Here is a 16,981-nt window from a genome sequence, read left to right as displayed (position 1 = left end):
GTTTAAACATTAACTGGGTTTCGCAATTTTCATGTAAGGATTCAATAGAACAAGATTTATGTTGACTCTATTTAAAAGGTTCAAAATCGTGTTAAAATAAAAAGTGAACACTTACAAAGGGGTGGGGGAAATGGGAGAAATTATATTTAAAACCGTTTCGGTTCCCGTTTTTTTTTTTTCTTTTTCTTCTGTGAGATAGATTGTAAAAATTATTTCTTTCATTGTACATCACCTTCCTGTCTATTTGAACTAAAACGGACAAGTAACAATAATTACTTGCGAAATTGAACTCGTATTTTGATTAACATGTACCTTAAGGACTCCTGTTTACATTCTCGTGTTTAATAATCCTCTATCAATCATTCTTTAGGTAATTTGTTTATAATTGTTATTTTAAACTTTAAAGATAACACTAATTACTTATTTTCAATTACAACTTTATTAAAACCGATGAAAGTAATAGTATATTAAGTTATAAATGTTATGCAGCCGCATTAAATCTTGGGACCAGCTATCCTACTTTTTGAAGTGCCTCCAACCTAGCAAGGAGATTAGTCACTGCTATCGGCAGTAGATATTCTAGGAATGAACAAAAAAAAAATTGAGTTATAAGTGTCAAAGTGGTAAACAAGAGTTACAAAAATGTGCTAAAAATATAAATAACTTTAATAAGAATAAAAGTTATTTATTTTTCTTAATCTGTATAATCTAATCTTGAACAATAAATGGGGAAAAAACGGAAGTACTTGACTTTGGGTCCGGTCAATTTGAAGATACAAATTCACCATTCTTAACAAGTGTCTGCGAAAAAGAACCTAATTCAAATCGCACATTACATTCACGTTGGAATTGGATGGATTTTTTCTTTGAAATTTACTAGTGTTTAAGAAAACTAGTAACACCCGATGCAGTAATAAGAAAATGGATGCAGTTTTTGTTGATTGAAAAAAGAAAATCACACAATTATTCCTTCCATAGGTGGGCAAAGCTTACCTACCAATAAATTCCCACTTACCCTACACCTCAAGATCATTGAAATAAGCACACACTCAAAAATAGCAACAACTTTCAATTGAAATAAAGTGAGCAAAAAAATTGAGTCAGCAAATTTATAACATTTAAACCAAGATGCAGAAACAAGGAAGCAGAGCTGAACTGCACTATACAATGCATACATAAAACGTCAGAAAAAGAAAATTGTTGAGTTCCATTTTTACACGAGAAAAAGGCACAATAAATACATATATCACTCAATGCTCTGATTTTACCCTCACATCTCCATTTGGCAGTACGCTTTGTGCCTGTGCCTGTGCCTGTGTCTGACGTTTCAACTCCTGCATGCAATAAAGCCAATGTTCATGTTAATGGAAAAATATATATATTTCTTGTAATTCACTAGAGGATTCAGTTTAGTCTTCGGGTTTCTTTTCCCTGCTAAGCCCTTTCAAAACCTGTAGCAATATAAGTAGTTTCTTCAAAAGCTGCCATTTACAATGGTACTATTAAATTAACCACGTGATCTAGAGTGAGAAAAGTGCACCAGAAACCATCCCCAAGGTAATTAAATTTAGTGGGGTTACTTATTTTTTAACAATATAACTTGAACAGGAAAGGATTAGATGAGGATTATCAAAGAACCTAATAATTGGTTTCTCGAGTAGAAAGCATTCAGAAATTAGGAGGATGATCATCTTCATCGCTTGTGTTTCTCCAGAAATCCCTAATAGTTGCAATTTGGAAGATGATTGTGTTGCTGGAATTGAAAATCCAGCCTACACTGCTTGGGAACTCTCTTCCTTTATTTTGCCTAGGGTGGATTGGTGGATTGCATTCTGCCGTTCTTGGCAACTTTAGGAGAAGATTCACCATCATTTTTAGGCAAAAACCAAAGCTCATGCATGTCATCTCCGCACTGAACTTCCCAACATGAAAAAAGGTGATAAAATTGTTGCACAGTTCCTTAAGCGCATAAAATCTATTTGAGATTCATTGATTTCTATAGGAGAAACTGTTTCAACTCAAGAACAGTCAGATGTTATACTTGATGGCCTAGCGATTGAGTTCAAATCCCTATTTACATTAATTAACAATAAATCTGAACAGTTAGATGTTGTCCTTAGTACTTAGTAGTACTTGAAGGTGAGCATTCAAATTGAACTTGTTAGGCAGAACAGTACGTGGATAGTATGGATTCACCAATAACAGAATTACCGCAAGGGAGGGTTGAAATTGTGATTTGCTAGAGAAAAATATTATTAGTTGAGAGAGAAGGCCATGAGAAATTGAGAGGGAAAGTATGGACGTTTGTTTGGAAAATACTTTATTTCACTATGAATGATTGATTACAAGGCAAGGACTATTAGGGAAGATATTCCCCTTTAGTTGGCAGCGAACTTAAAAAGGAAAGGATATACAGGAGATCCTAAAATAATAAAAAGCATATTCTCCTAGTTGTACAATTCAGACTCAATCAATATCAGACAATTCTGTCTAATGCTGGAAATCTGAATTGATCTCCTGAATTAAAGATCCTGTCACCAACCGGTAGTAAATCCTCAAGAGTTGCATTGTCCTTTATTCTGTATTGTCTTTCTATTTCAATTTCTTTAAAATGATGTGTATTTATCTTCTCTCTGGATTGATATTGCTTGTTTGTTTCCATTTTCAGTTAAGGAAAGAAGAGTAGAATAGTTAAAATACAGAAATCATGATATCATAAGACCCTAAAATAAACTAAGAGCAAACCAATGACAAAGGAAGGTCTATTTTTAAAGCTCTGTTCTACATTGACATAAAACACTAAATAAATAATACTCACAGCAGCTGCAGCAGCACGACTCTCTCTAAAAGTTTCAACCTCATCAGGGAAGTTCTGCTCTAGTTCCTCCAAAAGATGCTTGCGCAAACTCTGCCCAAACAGAAATGCTAAGTTGAACTAAAGATGCCTATTAAATATATGGGAAGACAAAACTGGATACATTATGTAATAAAAATCAAGAATAAGAATAGACCTTTAAAGCATCAGTTTTTCCTTTGGTGATTTGATTCTTTGCAATACAGCTGTTTATAACATCTTTGGTGAATTCATCGGGATTCTTCCCATCATCAATTAAACTAAACCCAACAATAATGAGAAAAATTAAAAATAATAAAACTTAAATTAGGTCATAAGAAAACTATAGGAGCATGGAACACATACAAAGGCAAACAACTCACTTGATAACCTCCATAGGGACCTGAATGTTGCACTTCTCTGCCAATTTAACCATGTTGTCAAGCTCCACAACAAGGCCATTTCTGGAACATTTAAAGTAAAATATGATCAATTTTGAACATGAAGCAAAAGCAAAAGTAAAACAAAGAAAAAATGCATTAAAGGAAAAGGATTGACGAGAGTTACATGCGCTGGAGTAGAGGCATTTGAAAGGCAGCATTGAAGGTAGAAACTGTAAGGTAAAGCTGATGGATAAGGCCCAAAGTTTTCTGAATGGAGTTGCTGACCTGGTTCAGCTTCTGCATAGAATCATCAGCTCCTGCTGCAGAAGCTGCCATGTCATTATTTTGTGAAATCAACGTCCCATTTCCACCACTCCCACCATTTCCCCCAATAACTGTGCTTTGTGACGAATCCATTTGTATTTTTCTATTAACCAAAAAATTTATTAAAACTCTTCAATCCAAAATAAAAAAACTAACAAAAAAGGGGCTAAGAGCAATGCAAGGTAGCCAGGAGACTACATAGGAATTATCTAAAAAGTAAATTATATGGAGCTATTGTACTGATTTAAAATCATGCACAAGGTTCTTCTAATACACTGAACACAAAACAGACACTAACATTTTGCCATATTTAATGTTTAAAAAATAGGACAACGAGAAACCACATACACAGAGAATGAGGGAGACTCAAATAAACTGAAAAAGGTGAGAGACATTATTTTTAATATTATATATCATATTTTAATTTGACTTATCTAAAAGTTACAAAAATGAAGGTTTTTTTTTAATAATATAAATGTCTCCATAGTCCATCCAAATGGAGGAATATCGGCTTAAGTGTCCAAGCCAACAAAAAATATTTTTTAAATTCAATACCTATATAGAAGTGTCTAACATGGTGTCAGACTATCAAACAAGTGTGATGTCAGAAACGTGTTTGACACTGCAACACTTAAAACAAGAGGGCCATCTGTGCTTCAAAGATTCTAACACACCGATATTTTCCTTTTTTTAAAATTTTTTTTTCCTCCTTGTTTATTCTTTTTTCTCTTTTTATTTTCCTTTATGCTCCAAAATTATCTATCTTTTTTGAAAGGCCATGCAGTTCTATAAATAACGAAAATTAAAGGAAAGCAAAGAAAAGAACAAAGTTAAGGAAGAAGAAATAAAACAAATGAGCAACTCCTTGAAAAAATCATAAAAGTCTTCCAGTGGAGGATGATGCATTTTCTATCAGTACCTCCCCTGCCTAAGATTGTGGGATTTAGGGTGTATTCTAAAATGGGTCAAAATAATTATATTCCTCCCACTCAACTCCAGCAAAATGCCTGTTAGAACTTAAAAGTGACTTTCCTAGACAGTAGTTTAGGTGTAGGAGCAGAATGATCACTGACCGAACAGAGCAACTGCTCCACAGAGAAAACTATCCCTGCCCATGCTAGAAGCCAAAAGTAGTCATTGAAAAAGGAATTCATGAATACATGCAACTCACTCCTCCTCTATAACTACCCCGACCATTGGAGGATCCCACAAGCCAAAGAGGACTTGCTGAATTAGTGAATTTACCTTATCCCTAAAGACTTCCACAATAGTGCAAGATATCAGATGAATAAGATCCCTGAATCTAAAAGGTGAAGCTTCCATGGTAAGCACTGGTTGAGTATATCAAAATGCCTACTGAATAATATTACATGCGTAAAACATATTCTTAGTTTCTTACACAATAAACATTTTGATTAAGATGTTGATTCTGAGATATTGAAGAAATGTATAATTAAGGAAAGCATTCCTTGTCTAATGTTAAAATCATAGAGCACTTCATAAGATAATGTCCTGGCTCCTTCTAGTAATTGATGTAGAAAATAGTGCAAATGTTACCATTTTGCTTCTTTCACAAGAATACATACTTCATGTTCATGGTCAATTTGAAGAATTATGCCACTATTCAAAATCCTAATCCTTCCAATTTAGCTCCCTACATTATACTATGCTAGCTACATGGAAGGCAAACTGAAGTGGGTTATATGCTAAAGATGGAAACTGATTGCTTTATTTCTTTTAAAGAGTAGAATGATTCTATGATATGGCAGAAAACAACATAAAAATAAAAAGATTAATGATGTCATCCATGCTTTATATAGTAGAAAAATGGTTGCTTTACATTTAGGATGATTCGTTTTTCCCATTAATCGTCCATTCTTTGACCATTAACCATGGTAAACTAATTATGTAGTAGGAAACGAAAAAAGGAAGGAAAAAAAAGGTTGAAAAGAAAATAACATGAATCTAAGAAAATGAACATCGTACAAACAAATTTCATTAAGCATATATAGAGCATGGCCCATCCAAAGTCGAAACTGAAAATGTGATTTTCATTATTTTCTACTCTCATTATCACCATGGATTTAAAATTTAAAAATGGACTACTTCTCGATCATCTAGTTTTTTCCTAGTATACATCTAATGAAAGCTGTAACCCTGCCCCTTATCCTCATCCCATAAACACCTACAATAATCTGAAAAAGACTACAGCTTTTATCCTAGCTATGAAGTCATCCATAGACGTTTCTTATGGCTACAAGTAAGGGACAACCCAAATTGAAGAAAGCAGAATATTCACATAGCCTTCTCCCTTCACTATAAGATCAGGAATTGCCACACAACTTCATATTATTGCTCTATCAACGACATTCAAGGCCTTCACTCGGTCTATACCATAGTTAATTTCAGAAATATTAGCACATTCGCCATTTTAAATTTGAAACAATAAATTCATTCTATTCTCATTTTTTCGAAAAAATAAAAATAAAAAATGAAACCCTAGATCAAAAACAAAACCAACAAAACGAAATAACGAAATAAAAAATGAAAACTAAAAGAGAAAGAAACCTGGTATGAAGCACCGCACAAGTGAGAGCGTGCTCTGAGCAAGAGAAGGAGGTTGCGCGAGCGTGTGGGAGTGAGAGCGAGGGTTCGAGGGTTAGGGTTTGACGAATGACGCTAGTCACAAACTGTGAAACAAATTCTTTATTTTTGTTCAGTAGAATTTCAAATTTCCGGTAAGAAAAGATACAATTTCCATTTCTTTTTAAGTTGCCGGCAAATTCTACCGTGAACCAAATGCATCACTAAAATTCACTTTTAGATGTAATAATAAAATAATGAATGGTCAAGATTTTAAATTAACAATTCATTTAAAATTATAAACTATATATTAATTAATATTTTAACATATCTAATTTACAAGTTAAATATTTATTATATTTCAGCGAGGAGGAAACTTTCATGTTTTTATTTATTTTTGTTAAAAAATAATAATTTTGAGAATAATTGAATAATTAATTAAAAAGAATAAATTATTTAACATCAAAAAGATGTCAAAAAAATAGTAATTTTAGTCGTTTATAATAATTGTTTGTTTCAATTTAGTCCCACTTTTATTTTTGGACTCAATTTAATCCCTAATAAATTAATTGGTTGCAATGTAGGACTTCCGTTTAAATTATTTAAACAGAGTTAACTGTTGGTCACGTGGCATGCACGTGGATGTCACGTAGATGCTAGTTTTTTTGAAAACACCTGGAACCAGAACAACTCATTTGAAACCAGAACAACCCGTTCTGAAACCAGTACGAGCCGTTCTGGGTGCACTCTTGGTGTGTTAATTTTGCATCCGGAACGGCCCCTTCCAGGTGCAAAATTAACACACTAAAAGTGCAACCAGAACGGCCCGTTCTGGTTTCAGAATGGGCCGTTCTGGTTCCAGACTGTTAAACACAAACTATCAATGATTATAGTTCACGGTTGTGAATCGTGGAAGGAAAAAGATCCAAGGTACAAAGCATTTCAAACACTGATTTGGTAATATTATCAATGGAAATTGATAACTTCAATTGCTAAACAGTTGGGCTATACAGTGTATCATTAAGGACAATGCAGTGTATCACTAAAGACAATGGTAACAAATTTTATTTCATTGTTAGTCAAACTGGAGTGAACCACTTACTAACAAATTGACACTATATAGTAAAGGATGAAATGACATGGTATTTTTTCTTGAAGTCATTAACGATGTACCCCTATAACAACAACATGTTCCTGAAGAGGTAGAACCTGAAGTAAAGGAAGAGGATACACAAGACTAACATTTCACCACACAACCACATGCAGGGACGGATCTAAGTTAATCATAGTGGGGGCACTTGCCCCCACTAAATTTTTTTTCATTCTTTTTTTTTTATATATAAAATACTAATAATTTTAAAAATATATATTATTAATTATATTTTAATTATCTTGTTATATCTAATATAATAAATACATTAATATTTTATATATATTTTATTTTAGGTTAAATACCTCTTTTGGTCCCTTACAATGTTTTTTTGTTTCAATTTAGTCCCACTTTAATTTTTTGTCTCAATTTGGTCCTCAATAACTTAAATTAGTGCAATTTGGGACTTCCTTCCAAATGATTTAGATGGAGTTAACTGTTGGCCACGTGGCATCTACGTGGATGCACACGTGGACACCAAAATTCTGGAAAAAACCTGAAACCAGAACGGGCCGTTCTGAAACTAGAACGACCTGTTCTAAAACCAGAACGTCCCGTTCTGCTTTTAGAACGGGTCGTTCTGCTTTTAGAATGAGCCGTTCTGAATTCAGAACGGTCCGTTCCAGAACGCCATGTTTTTTATTGTATTTTTTTATTATATCTATATTAATAAATATATAATAAATAAAAAATAAAATAAATTAATATTTATTTATGAATAAAACTATAAAAAAAAATCAAATAAGATAAGACCTTCCAAAATATTTTTTTGATTTGAATTTATCTAGTTCAAAATCTTGACTAAAATGCCGCAATGTATTTCAAAAATTGAAAATAAAATTCAGGGTTTAGGGGTACCTCCTGAAGAACAGGTTGTTATTGTTAGGGTACATCGTCAATGACTTCAAGGAAAAGCACTGTTTCGTTTTATCCTTGACTGTATAGTGTCAATTTGGTAGTAAGTGGTTCACTCCAGTTTGACTAACAATGAAATAAAACTTGTTACCATTGTCCTTAGTGATGCACTGCATCATCGTTAATGATATACTGTATAGCCCAAATGTTTAGCAATTGAAGTTATTAATCCTCATTAACAATATTACCAAATCTAGTGTTTAAAATGCTTTGTACCAGAACGGCCCGTTCTGGTTACACTGTTGGTGTGTTAATTTTGGACCTGGAACGGCCCGTTCCAGGTGCAAATTTTACACACCAACAGTGTAACCAGAACGGGTCGTTCTGGTTTCAGAATGGGTCGTTCTGGTTCCAGGTGTATTCATGTATTTTTTTGATCCACCTACGTGGCATCTACGTGGCATCCACCTGGCATCCACGTGGCCACCAGTTAACTCCGTTTAAATCATTTAGATGGAAGTCCCAAATTGGAACGATTTAAATTATTGGAGACCAAATTGAAACCTAAAATTAAAGTGGGATTAAATTGAAACAAAAAAATATTGTAAGGGACCAAAAGAAGTATTTAACCTTTATTTTATTGTTTAATTATTTTTTATTTTTTGGTAAAATTATCTTCATTTTTAATAAAGAAAAAATTTACTTACTTCAAGATTAAGTCTTGATAGATTTATTTTACTTAATAATTAATGTTCTATATCAAATTTTTAAAAATTTAATTGTTAAATTAAAAAGCTTTTCATATATAGATCAAATTTATAAATTTTTTTTAAAAACTTAAAAATCATATGGTACTTCGTTAAATTAATTCAAAATAACATATAAAATATTTTTGTTTTAAATGAGTGTAAAAATTTAGAGGACACTAAAAGAAAACAAATTAATAATTTTATTATGTTTATCCTATTAATTTTTTATCATTTTATTCCTCTAATTTTAAATAAGTTGCAAAAAATTATTAAGTGACACTTAAATATTTCTTCAGACAGAAAGAGAAAAAGGAAAAATTACCACTCTATTTATAAGATAATTGTATTTTATAAAAATAAGTAATTTTAAAATTTTTATCATAAAAAAAATATTTTTCAAAATTATTATAGTTCTGGAACGGGCTGTTCTATATCCAGAACAGCCCGTTCTGAAACCAGAACGGGTCGTTTTGATTTCAGAACGAGTCGTTCTTTTGTACTCGTGGTGTGTTAATTTTACATCTGGAACGGCCCGTTTTAGATGCAAAATTAACACACCAAGTGTGCACCCAGAACGACCCGTTCTGGTTCCAGGTATTTTCAAGAAATTTGGCATTCACGTGGCGTCCACCTGTGCATCTACGTGACATCCACGTGACCAACAGTTAACTTCGTTTAAATAATTTAGACGGAAGTCCCACATTGCAACTAATTAATTTATTAGGGACCAAATTGAGACAAAAAATAAAAGTAGGACTAAATTGAAACAAACAATTATTATAAGGGACCAAAATAGGTTTTTAGCCTAAAATAATGAATGGTCAAGATTTTAAATTAAGAATTCATTTAAAATTATAAACTATATATTAATTAATATTTTAACATATCTAATTTACAAGTTAAATATTTATTATATATTAGTGAGGAGGAAACTTTCATGTTTTTATTTATTTTTGTTAAAAAATAATAATTTTTGAGAATAATTGAATAATTAATTAAAAAGAATAAATTATTTAACATAAAAAAGATGTCAAAAAATAGTAATTTAAATTTTTAAGTAAAGTAAAAATATAAAAAAGTCCATATAAAAAAGTCCATATAAAAATAGAGATCTAACGGTTACTAAAAAGATATTTATTTTTATATAATAATAATATAATAATATAGAAGTATAGGTCACTAATATTTATAATAAATTATATATAAATAAATATTTTTAAATATAAATAATATTTTAGATTTATAATAAATAATTTATATTTTAATATAATATTATTTTATTTATTGATAATTTTTTTTTAAAATACTATAATTAAACTAATAAATAATTATGATACATAAAAATTAAATTAGATAAAAAAAGTTAAAAAAGATCTTTAAAACTTCTTTCGTCAAAATTTTCTTTTTCTAAAAAACATTCTCATGCAATATAAAAATTTGTGTTAAATATATAAGGATGATTTATTTTATTTTTAATATCATATATTAAATTTATTTTACATTTTTTTATGTTAGTTTTGATCCTATTATATTAAGTCAATTTTTTGGCTTAAAATCTAGAATAAATAAAAAAATGTCTAAAATAAATTAAATTACCAAAATAAATAATTTTTGTCACGTTAATGTCTAGAAGGCGTCAAAGGTGGTGACGCCTCTCATGCAAAAATGCATGCATTCAGAAAATGTCAGGTTGGTTGATGTTTCTTTCGGTCTATGTTAGGGATGACAACGGGACGGGTCGGGTACGAGTTTCATGATACTTAATCTCGTCTCGCGAGTTAAACTCATCTTGTCCCCGTATCCGTACTTGTCGGGTATTGAGTATACCTTTGCCCGTACCCACACCTGTCAAAAATTGTTATTTTTTTTGTAAAAAGAAATACAATATTTTTAAATTATTTTTCTTATATTATAATTATATTATTTCTCTATCTCATATTATAATAAATAATCACACATAATAAAATATTAAAAAAATTTAACATATTTAAATCAGAAGTATGTATTAAATTGAGAATGAGAACGGAGACGGATAAGTATATACTCGTACTTGTACCCATATCTGATTCAATATATCGGGTTTTATCCTATACTCGTACCTAGTCAAACTGGGTATATCTCGTCAAAGTCATGACAAGTTTGGGTATTACTTACAGCAGTGACGGATCCAGAAATTTTAGATAGTGGGAGCAATAATTATTTATATATTTATAATATTAAAAATTTTATATATAATTTTTAAAAGTATAAATATATTATAATTATTTTTTACAAATTTTTATATTTATGCTTATAATTAAAGATAAAAATAAGTTAGGTTAGACTATGTTATATTATAATTTAGTAGTTTAAATCTAACTATTTTTTAAAATACATATCCTAAATGTGACTTATTTATATATTATAAAAAAATTTAAATGTTTGGTTAGAACTACAATTCTAAAAATATACTTTTTAATAATTTAATACTAATAAAAATTTAAAAATAAATATATTAAATTATATAAAAACCAAGTTTAATTTATTTATAATATAAACATGTTTTTAATATCTAATATAATATTTTAGATGATAATTTATTTCAAAATATATTTTATAATAAATTTTTTAAATAGAATACAAATCTTCCAATCTTTCCCATTTTGATTTTTTAAATTAATTGATGTATACAATCTTATAATCTTTACTGTTTTAATTTTTTTAATTTACGTATACATAAATAAAAAACACAAAAGATAAATATATGGTGCAAATTTTATTTTATCAAAAGTTAAACTTTTTAAAAAAAATTAATTCGTTATTAAGATATTTTTTTTTATCACATATGAGAACTAATCTCCTTCGAAAATATGATAAATATCAAATAAATGGATAATTTTTTAAAATTTTATATTTTATAATAAGATAATTTAAATATATATATATATATATATTTATTTTATTAAAATATAACTTTTATTTTTAAAAATATATTATTTTTTTGACTAAAAAAATTATGTATGTAAAATGGTAGTGGGGGCATGTGCCCCCACCCTCTTCTACATAGATACGTCCCTGACTTACGGATACGGGTATATTTGTCATCCCTAATCTGTGTCATTGGCGTGTTCGGAAGGTATCAAAAGTGGTGACGCCTTTCATGCAAAAATGCATGCATTTAGAAAATGTCAAGTTGGTGGATGTTTTTCTGTTTTTTTGACCAAAACAGTTGCATGGTACGAATGGCAATGGTTGCATGCATGGAAACGCAGTAGTTGTAGGCAATTTTGACCGAAAATTGAAAGAGGCGTCAAGTATAGACTAACGAGTTTTATGTTGCATACTTTTGCAGTCTGATTCTCTCTCGAGAAGAGGCTATTGTTGAATTAAAAAGGAATTGAGCGTGAGTGAGAGTGTTGAGGGAGAGTCACCAGAGTGAAGACCGAAGAAGGAAGAAGAAGAAGAAGGAAGAAGAGAAGAGAAAAAGAACACTAGTACACAATACACATTCTACGTCGGTTATTTTAGGGGTTTTACGTCAGAAAAACTTTCGACGTTGAAGCGAGAGACGTAAATTTACGTCGGGCACGAAAACCAACGTAAATTTACGTCGGACATGCCAAGGTCCAACGTAAAAAAGTCATAAAAAATTTAAAAAAAGAAAAAGAAAAATGAGTGCAAGCAGAACGGGCCGTTCTGCATGAAGAACGAACCATTCTCCAAGCAGCACGGGCCATTCTCCAATCAGAATGGGCCGTTCTCCAAGCAGAACGGGCCGTTCTCCAAGCAGAACGGGCCGTTCGCCAAGCAGAACGACCCGTTCTGCTTGATAGACCCAGGAGTGGGTTCTCCAAACTCGGACTTGGTCACTTCCTTCTCCAGCTTAAAAAACTCGAAATGCAACGCAAACATTACTTTCCTATTCCCGTGAACACACTCAGCAGAAGATTCTACCTCATAGAACCTCTCAGAAAAGCCCATGACCAACGCAACCGTCCGAAGAAGAAAAACATCATCACGCGAAGAAAAACAGAAGAAGGTGCAGATGAGGAGGACAACCACGATTTGAGGAGGAGGCGGAAGGATTTCTTGCGTGTGGCCTCCATTGCACAACGCGCGGGAGAAGGAAACCATGAAGTTTTTGAAATCTAGCTAGTGTACACCTTCTTTTAAGCAGGTCCTGTGGGTTATTTACGTCGGCCCTAATAGGGTCCGACGTAAATAATTTAACTAAAATTACGAAACATGCCACCGCGTTTTTATTACATCAGGTGTTTGTATGTCTGACGTAAAATGGGTGACGTAGTATCCTAATTTTCCACTAGTGAAAGGAGAAACATGAAGGTAAGTAAACTTTGTAATTTTTATTTGATATTTATTTAATTATAGTATTAATTTATTTATAGTAAAAGTTTTTATAATGTTTATGTTGTTAATTTGATGTATATTTTTTAGTTTAGGATTGTTGTTTGGGAATGATTATAATTTGATGGATGTGAAAATAATTGTGTTGTTAATTAAAATGAAGTATTAATATTATTGTTTGTATGATTATAGTTATATAATAATGATTTAGTAATATAAGGATATTTTGTTTTATGGTTTAGAATTTGTTATGTTTAATTTTAAGTTGATTCTAATAATAATAACAATATTTGATTTTTTTGCATATATATTTTTAGGGTATAGATTTATTTATGTGAAGTATTTGTGAAATAATTTTTGATCATTAGTTATAATTTTAATTTAGAATTAAATTTGTTAAGTTGTATAAAAAATAATTTAATTGAAATTAATTTTTTTATTTGTTAAATTGAAATTTAAAAACTGGAGTTTTTATAAGTTTTTAAAAATATTAGAACTTGAAAATTAGTGTTAATAGATACATGATGAAAGTAAGCGTGAGCTACTTATGGAGCGTTTAAAAACAAGTTGAATTAAATTTAATTAGGATGGACAAATAATTATACTCATAAATTAATATTTTTTCTATATTCTATATTAAAATGTATATTTTTTCATTATTATTTTCAAAATTATTCACCTTTAAAGTTATTGCAACTCATTATCTCACTTTTTTCATTTATGTTGTATTTGGAAGAAAGTGCTTGGAAGTAACCAAAAATGAAGAAGAAATATACAAATTTCTATGAACCCTCCTATACTTGCCAAGATTCCCACGGTCATCCCTAAACCCTACCAAGATTCTCACAAACAAGATGAATAAGACGTTGTAACACCTCAATTTTCATAAATTATATGAAGGTCCAAAGTCTAATAAGGGTGTATTTAATAGCTCAGAATAGTCCCAAATTGGAACGGGTCGTTCTAAACTACTAAAAAAGTCAATAAACCCTAGTTGGGAACGAATCGTTCCCAAACTGGAACGAGGCGTTCCAAACCACCAAAAATGCCTATAACCCTAGTTGGGAACGAGTCGTTCTAGTTTAAGAACGGGACGTTCCAAACATGGTCTTATGAGTTAAAACTCAACTCCAGAACGGGCCGTTCTGGTTTAAGAACGGACCGTTCTAGATGCGAATTTAACACATGATGAAAAGATCCAGCACGGGCCGTTCTGGATCCAAAATGGGCCGTTCTGGCCACTTTTAAAATCTATAAATAGCAGACTCTAGAACTACTCCTAAACACACTCTCTAAAGACCAAGGAGAACTAAGAGAAGGAGATCAACCAGATTTTGCTCTAGTTTCATCTTTTGCTTATCCAGGTAAGGGGGAGTGAGAAATCTCGCTCGGGGGTGTGAGAATAATTGTTAGGTAGCAGGATTGACCCCCAATCCCTTGTCTGATACATGCTTCTAGAAACAGGCAAAATATTAAAGTTTTTTGTTTTGCTCTCTAAATGTTCTATTGCATTTCTTGTGTGATGTTGAGTGTAAATATGTGTTTGATTTCAAAATTATATAATTTTTTATATGAATTAGAGTATTATGTGGGTTCTTGAGAGAACCCTATGAGAAACAGACAAATTTTTAATGTTTTCTGTTTTGACTTTTGAGTTTTCTATTGTGTTCTTTAATGTTTGCTGGGTGTGAATATGTGTTTGATTTCGAAAATAAATAAGTTTTGATATGAATTAGACTGCTTTGTGGGTTTCCGTGGGAAACCCTATGAAGTGAAATTAGGGATATGATCTTCGAATGAATTTTGAGGCATTATATGTAAAATTGATGATGGATTTGTGTTTTGGATAATATTTGAAGTGTTTTGGCCGATTGAAATATTATATTAACTGACTAGTTGTAAAAAATGCGTAAACTCGTGAAGTTGGATTTATGACTGTTATGCTTTGTATGTTATGAATTGCGAATTGAATGTGTATGATGTTGGATAATTTCTTGGTATGGTTTATGTGTTATTCTGATGTATATGTTTATGATAAGTTCCTTGTATGAGACTATGTGAATATGACGTGAGAATGTGAAATGTGAACATATGATCTATGATATGATATTATGAAATAATGTGACATGAGATATGATGAGACGTGATAAGTGAAATGTTGAGTCAATGAAATAGTGAATGTGTGACATGCATCATGTACATATATGACTCCAGGTGTGTCGCTTAGGCCACATACTAGTGATGTAACAAGCTATTCCAGGTATACCTTGGGTCACTAGTGATGAAATGATCTATTCCAAGTGTGCTGCTTAGGCCGCATACCAGTGATGTAACAAGCTATTCCAGGTATACTTTGGGTCACCAGTGATGAAATGATTTATTCTAGATGTGTCGCTTAGGCTGCATACCAGTGATGTAGCAAGCTATTCCAGGTGTACCTTGGGTCACCAGTGATGAAATGATCTATTCCAGGTGTGTCGCTTAGGCTGCAAACCAGTGATGTAACAAACTATTCCAGGTGTACCTTTGGTCACCAGTGATGTATTCATGAATGAACTTGCCCCAGGTATACTGCTGTAGCAGCATACCAATGATGAGAAATGTGAAACTTTCATATGGCGCCACATGCATGCATTTATGAGTCAAGTCCATGGCATCATTGCATAATGAGTGACTATGTATGTGCTACTAATGTATGTATGACTTGAGTTGTGCTTGATTAATGTGTGTTTTGTGTTGTGCTTTGTTATGATTTGTGTATGTGCTACTACACCTTAACTTGAGTGAGATGTTTCTCACTCCCCTATTTGTTCTATGTGTGTTTTCTACTGTGTTGCAGATGACCATCAACATGAGCATGTTGGTGATGAAGCTTAGGCTTCAGTTGGGCGTGCTCTGATAGGATATGTGACATCAGAACGTAGTTAGAATTAGCTTAAAATGTTACTTTTGTTAAATTGATTAGAAGACCTTAATTTTATCCTTTTGTAATTTCCACATTAGACTATGATTTATATTTTATGAATGTGAGTTCTTTATCCTTATGTGGTTAGAGACTTGAATTTTATTTATGAAGATTTTTATTTATCTTTATTTATTGTATAATTATGTATGTGGGGTAGAGGGTGTCACAAACGTCATTCATGGTGACGTTTTAAGCAAAAAAAAAATCATCCACAAGACGTCTACATGGATGACGTTTTTTGACCAAAATCTATGCTACAAGGCGTCTAGCATAGTGATGTCTTCCGTGTGAAGAATTTTGGACACAAAACATCCAACATGGTGACGTTTTCCCTTATACATGCATGCATCCACCCTTGTCTAAAGAAAAAGTTACATATAATTACATTTTTTGCATTCTCTCTCTTTTAATTGATAAAAATAATTCATTTTGGTAATTAATTTTTTAATTATGTCACTAGTATATATAGGGTCAATATTTGATTCCATAAACAGTTATGTCAACTAACATAATTAATTATGTTACTAAATAATATTAAAAAATAAAATTTAGACACTATATATAGAAAAATAAGACAAATAAGTACAATAGTAATTGTTTAAATTATTAATTTTCACATAAATTTTAATTATATAAAATATGTTTAATTGTGTTTAGAATTTAGGATTTAAAATACCAATTTTCCTTTGTTTAACTTCCCTTTAACTAAACTTGACCCTTCCACGGATCATGAGTTAAATATCAAAGTGACCAATTGAGACATGTAATTATCACATTCACATTCTAACAGCATTT

The 16,981-nt window shown here is 31.2% G+C and overlaps 1 protein-coding gene across 1 annotated transcript; it reads right to left on the bottom strand.

The window, feature by feature from the left end:
• Positions 1 to 1,095: 1,095 nt before the first annotated feature.
• Positions 1,096 to 6,285, bottom strand: LOC109805501 (mediator of RNA polymerase II transcription subunit 10b). Its single transcript, XM_020367587.3, has 6 exons — positions 6,109 to 6,285; positions 3,401 to 3,643; positions 3,217 to 3,297; positions 3,012 to 3,114; positions 2,819 to 2,908; positions 1,096 to 1,334 (listed from the first exon to the last, which is right to left on the bottom strand). The coding sequence occupies exons 2-6, from the start codon at positions 3,631 to 3,633 to the stop codon at positions 1,251 to 1,253; spliced, it is 591 nt and encodes a 196-aa protein (XP_020223176.1). The 5' UTR covers positions 3,634 to 3,643; positions 6,109 to 6,285; the 3' UTR covers positions 1,096 to 1,250.
• Between the last annotated feature and the right edge of the window lie 10,696 nt (positions 6,286 to 16,981).

The sequence above is a fragment of the Cajanus cajan genome, chromosome 3 (assembly GCF_000230855.2).
Source record: "Cajanus cajan strain Asha chromosome 3, NIPB_CcT2T_4, whole genome shotgun sequence".
NCBI lineage: Eukaryota > Viridiplantae > Streptophyta > Magnoliopsida > Fabales > Fabaceae > Cajanus > Cajanus cajan.
Note: the sequence above shows the minus strand (reverse complement) of the source record. Positions and strands in the feature narration are given on the sequence as shown.

Bases quoted from the DNA above. Each gene is read 5' to 3' on its own strand.
- LOC109805501 (XM_020367587.3), bottom strand. From the start codon at position 3,633: ATGGATTCGTCACAAAGCACAGTTATTGGGGGAAATGGTGGGAGTGGT. The intron at 3,115-3,216 runs GTGAGTTGTTTG...TGTTGGGTTTAG, and splicing joins GTCCCTATGGAGGTTATCAA to TTTAATTGATGATGGGAAGA. The intron at 2,909-3,011 runs GTCTATTCTTAT...CTGTTTGGGCAG, and splicing joins GAAAAACTGATGCTTTAAAG to AGTTTGCGCAAGCATCTTTT.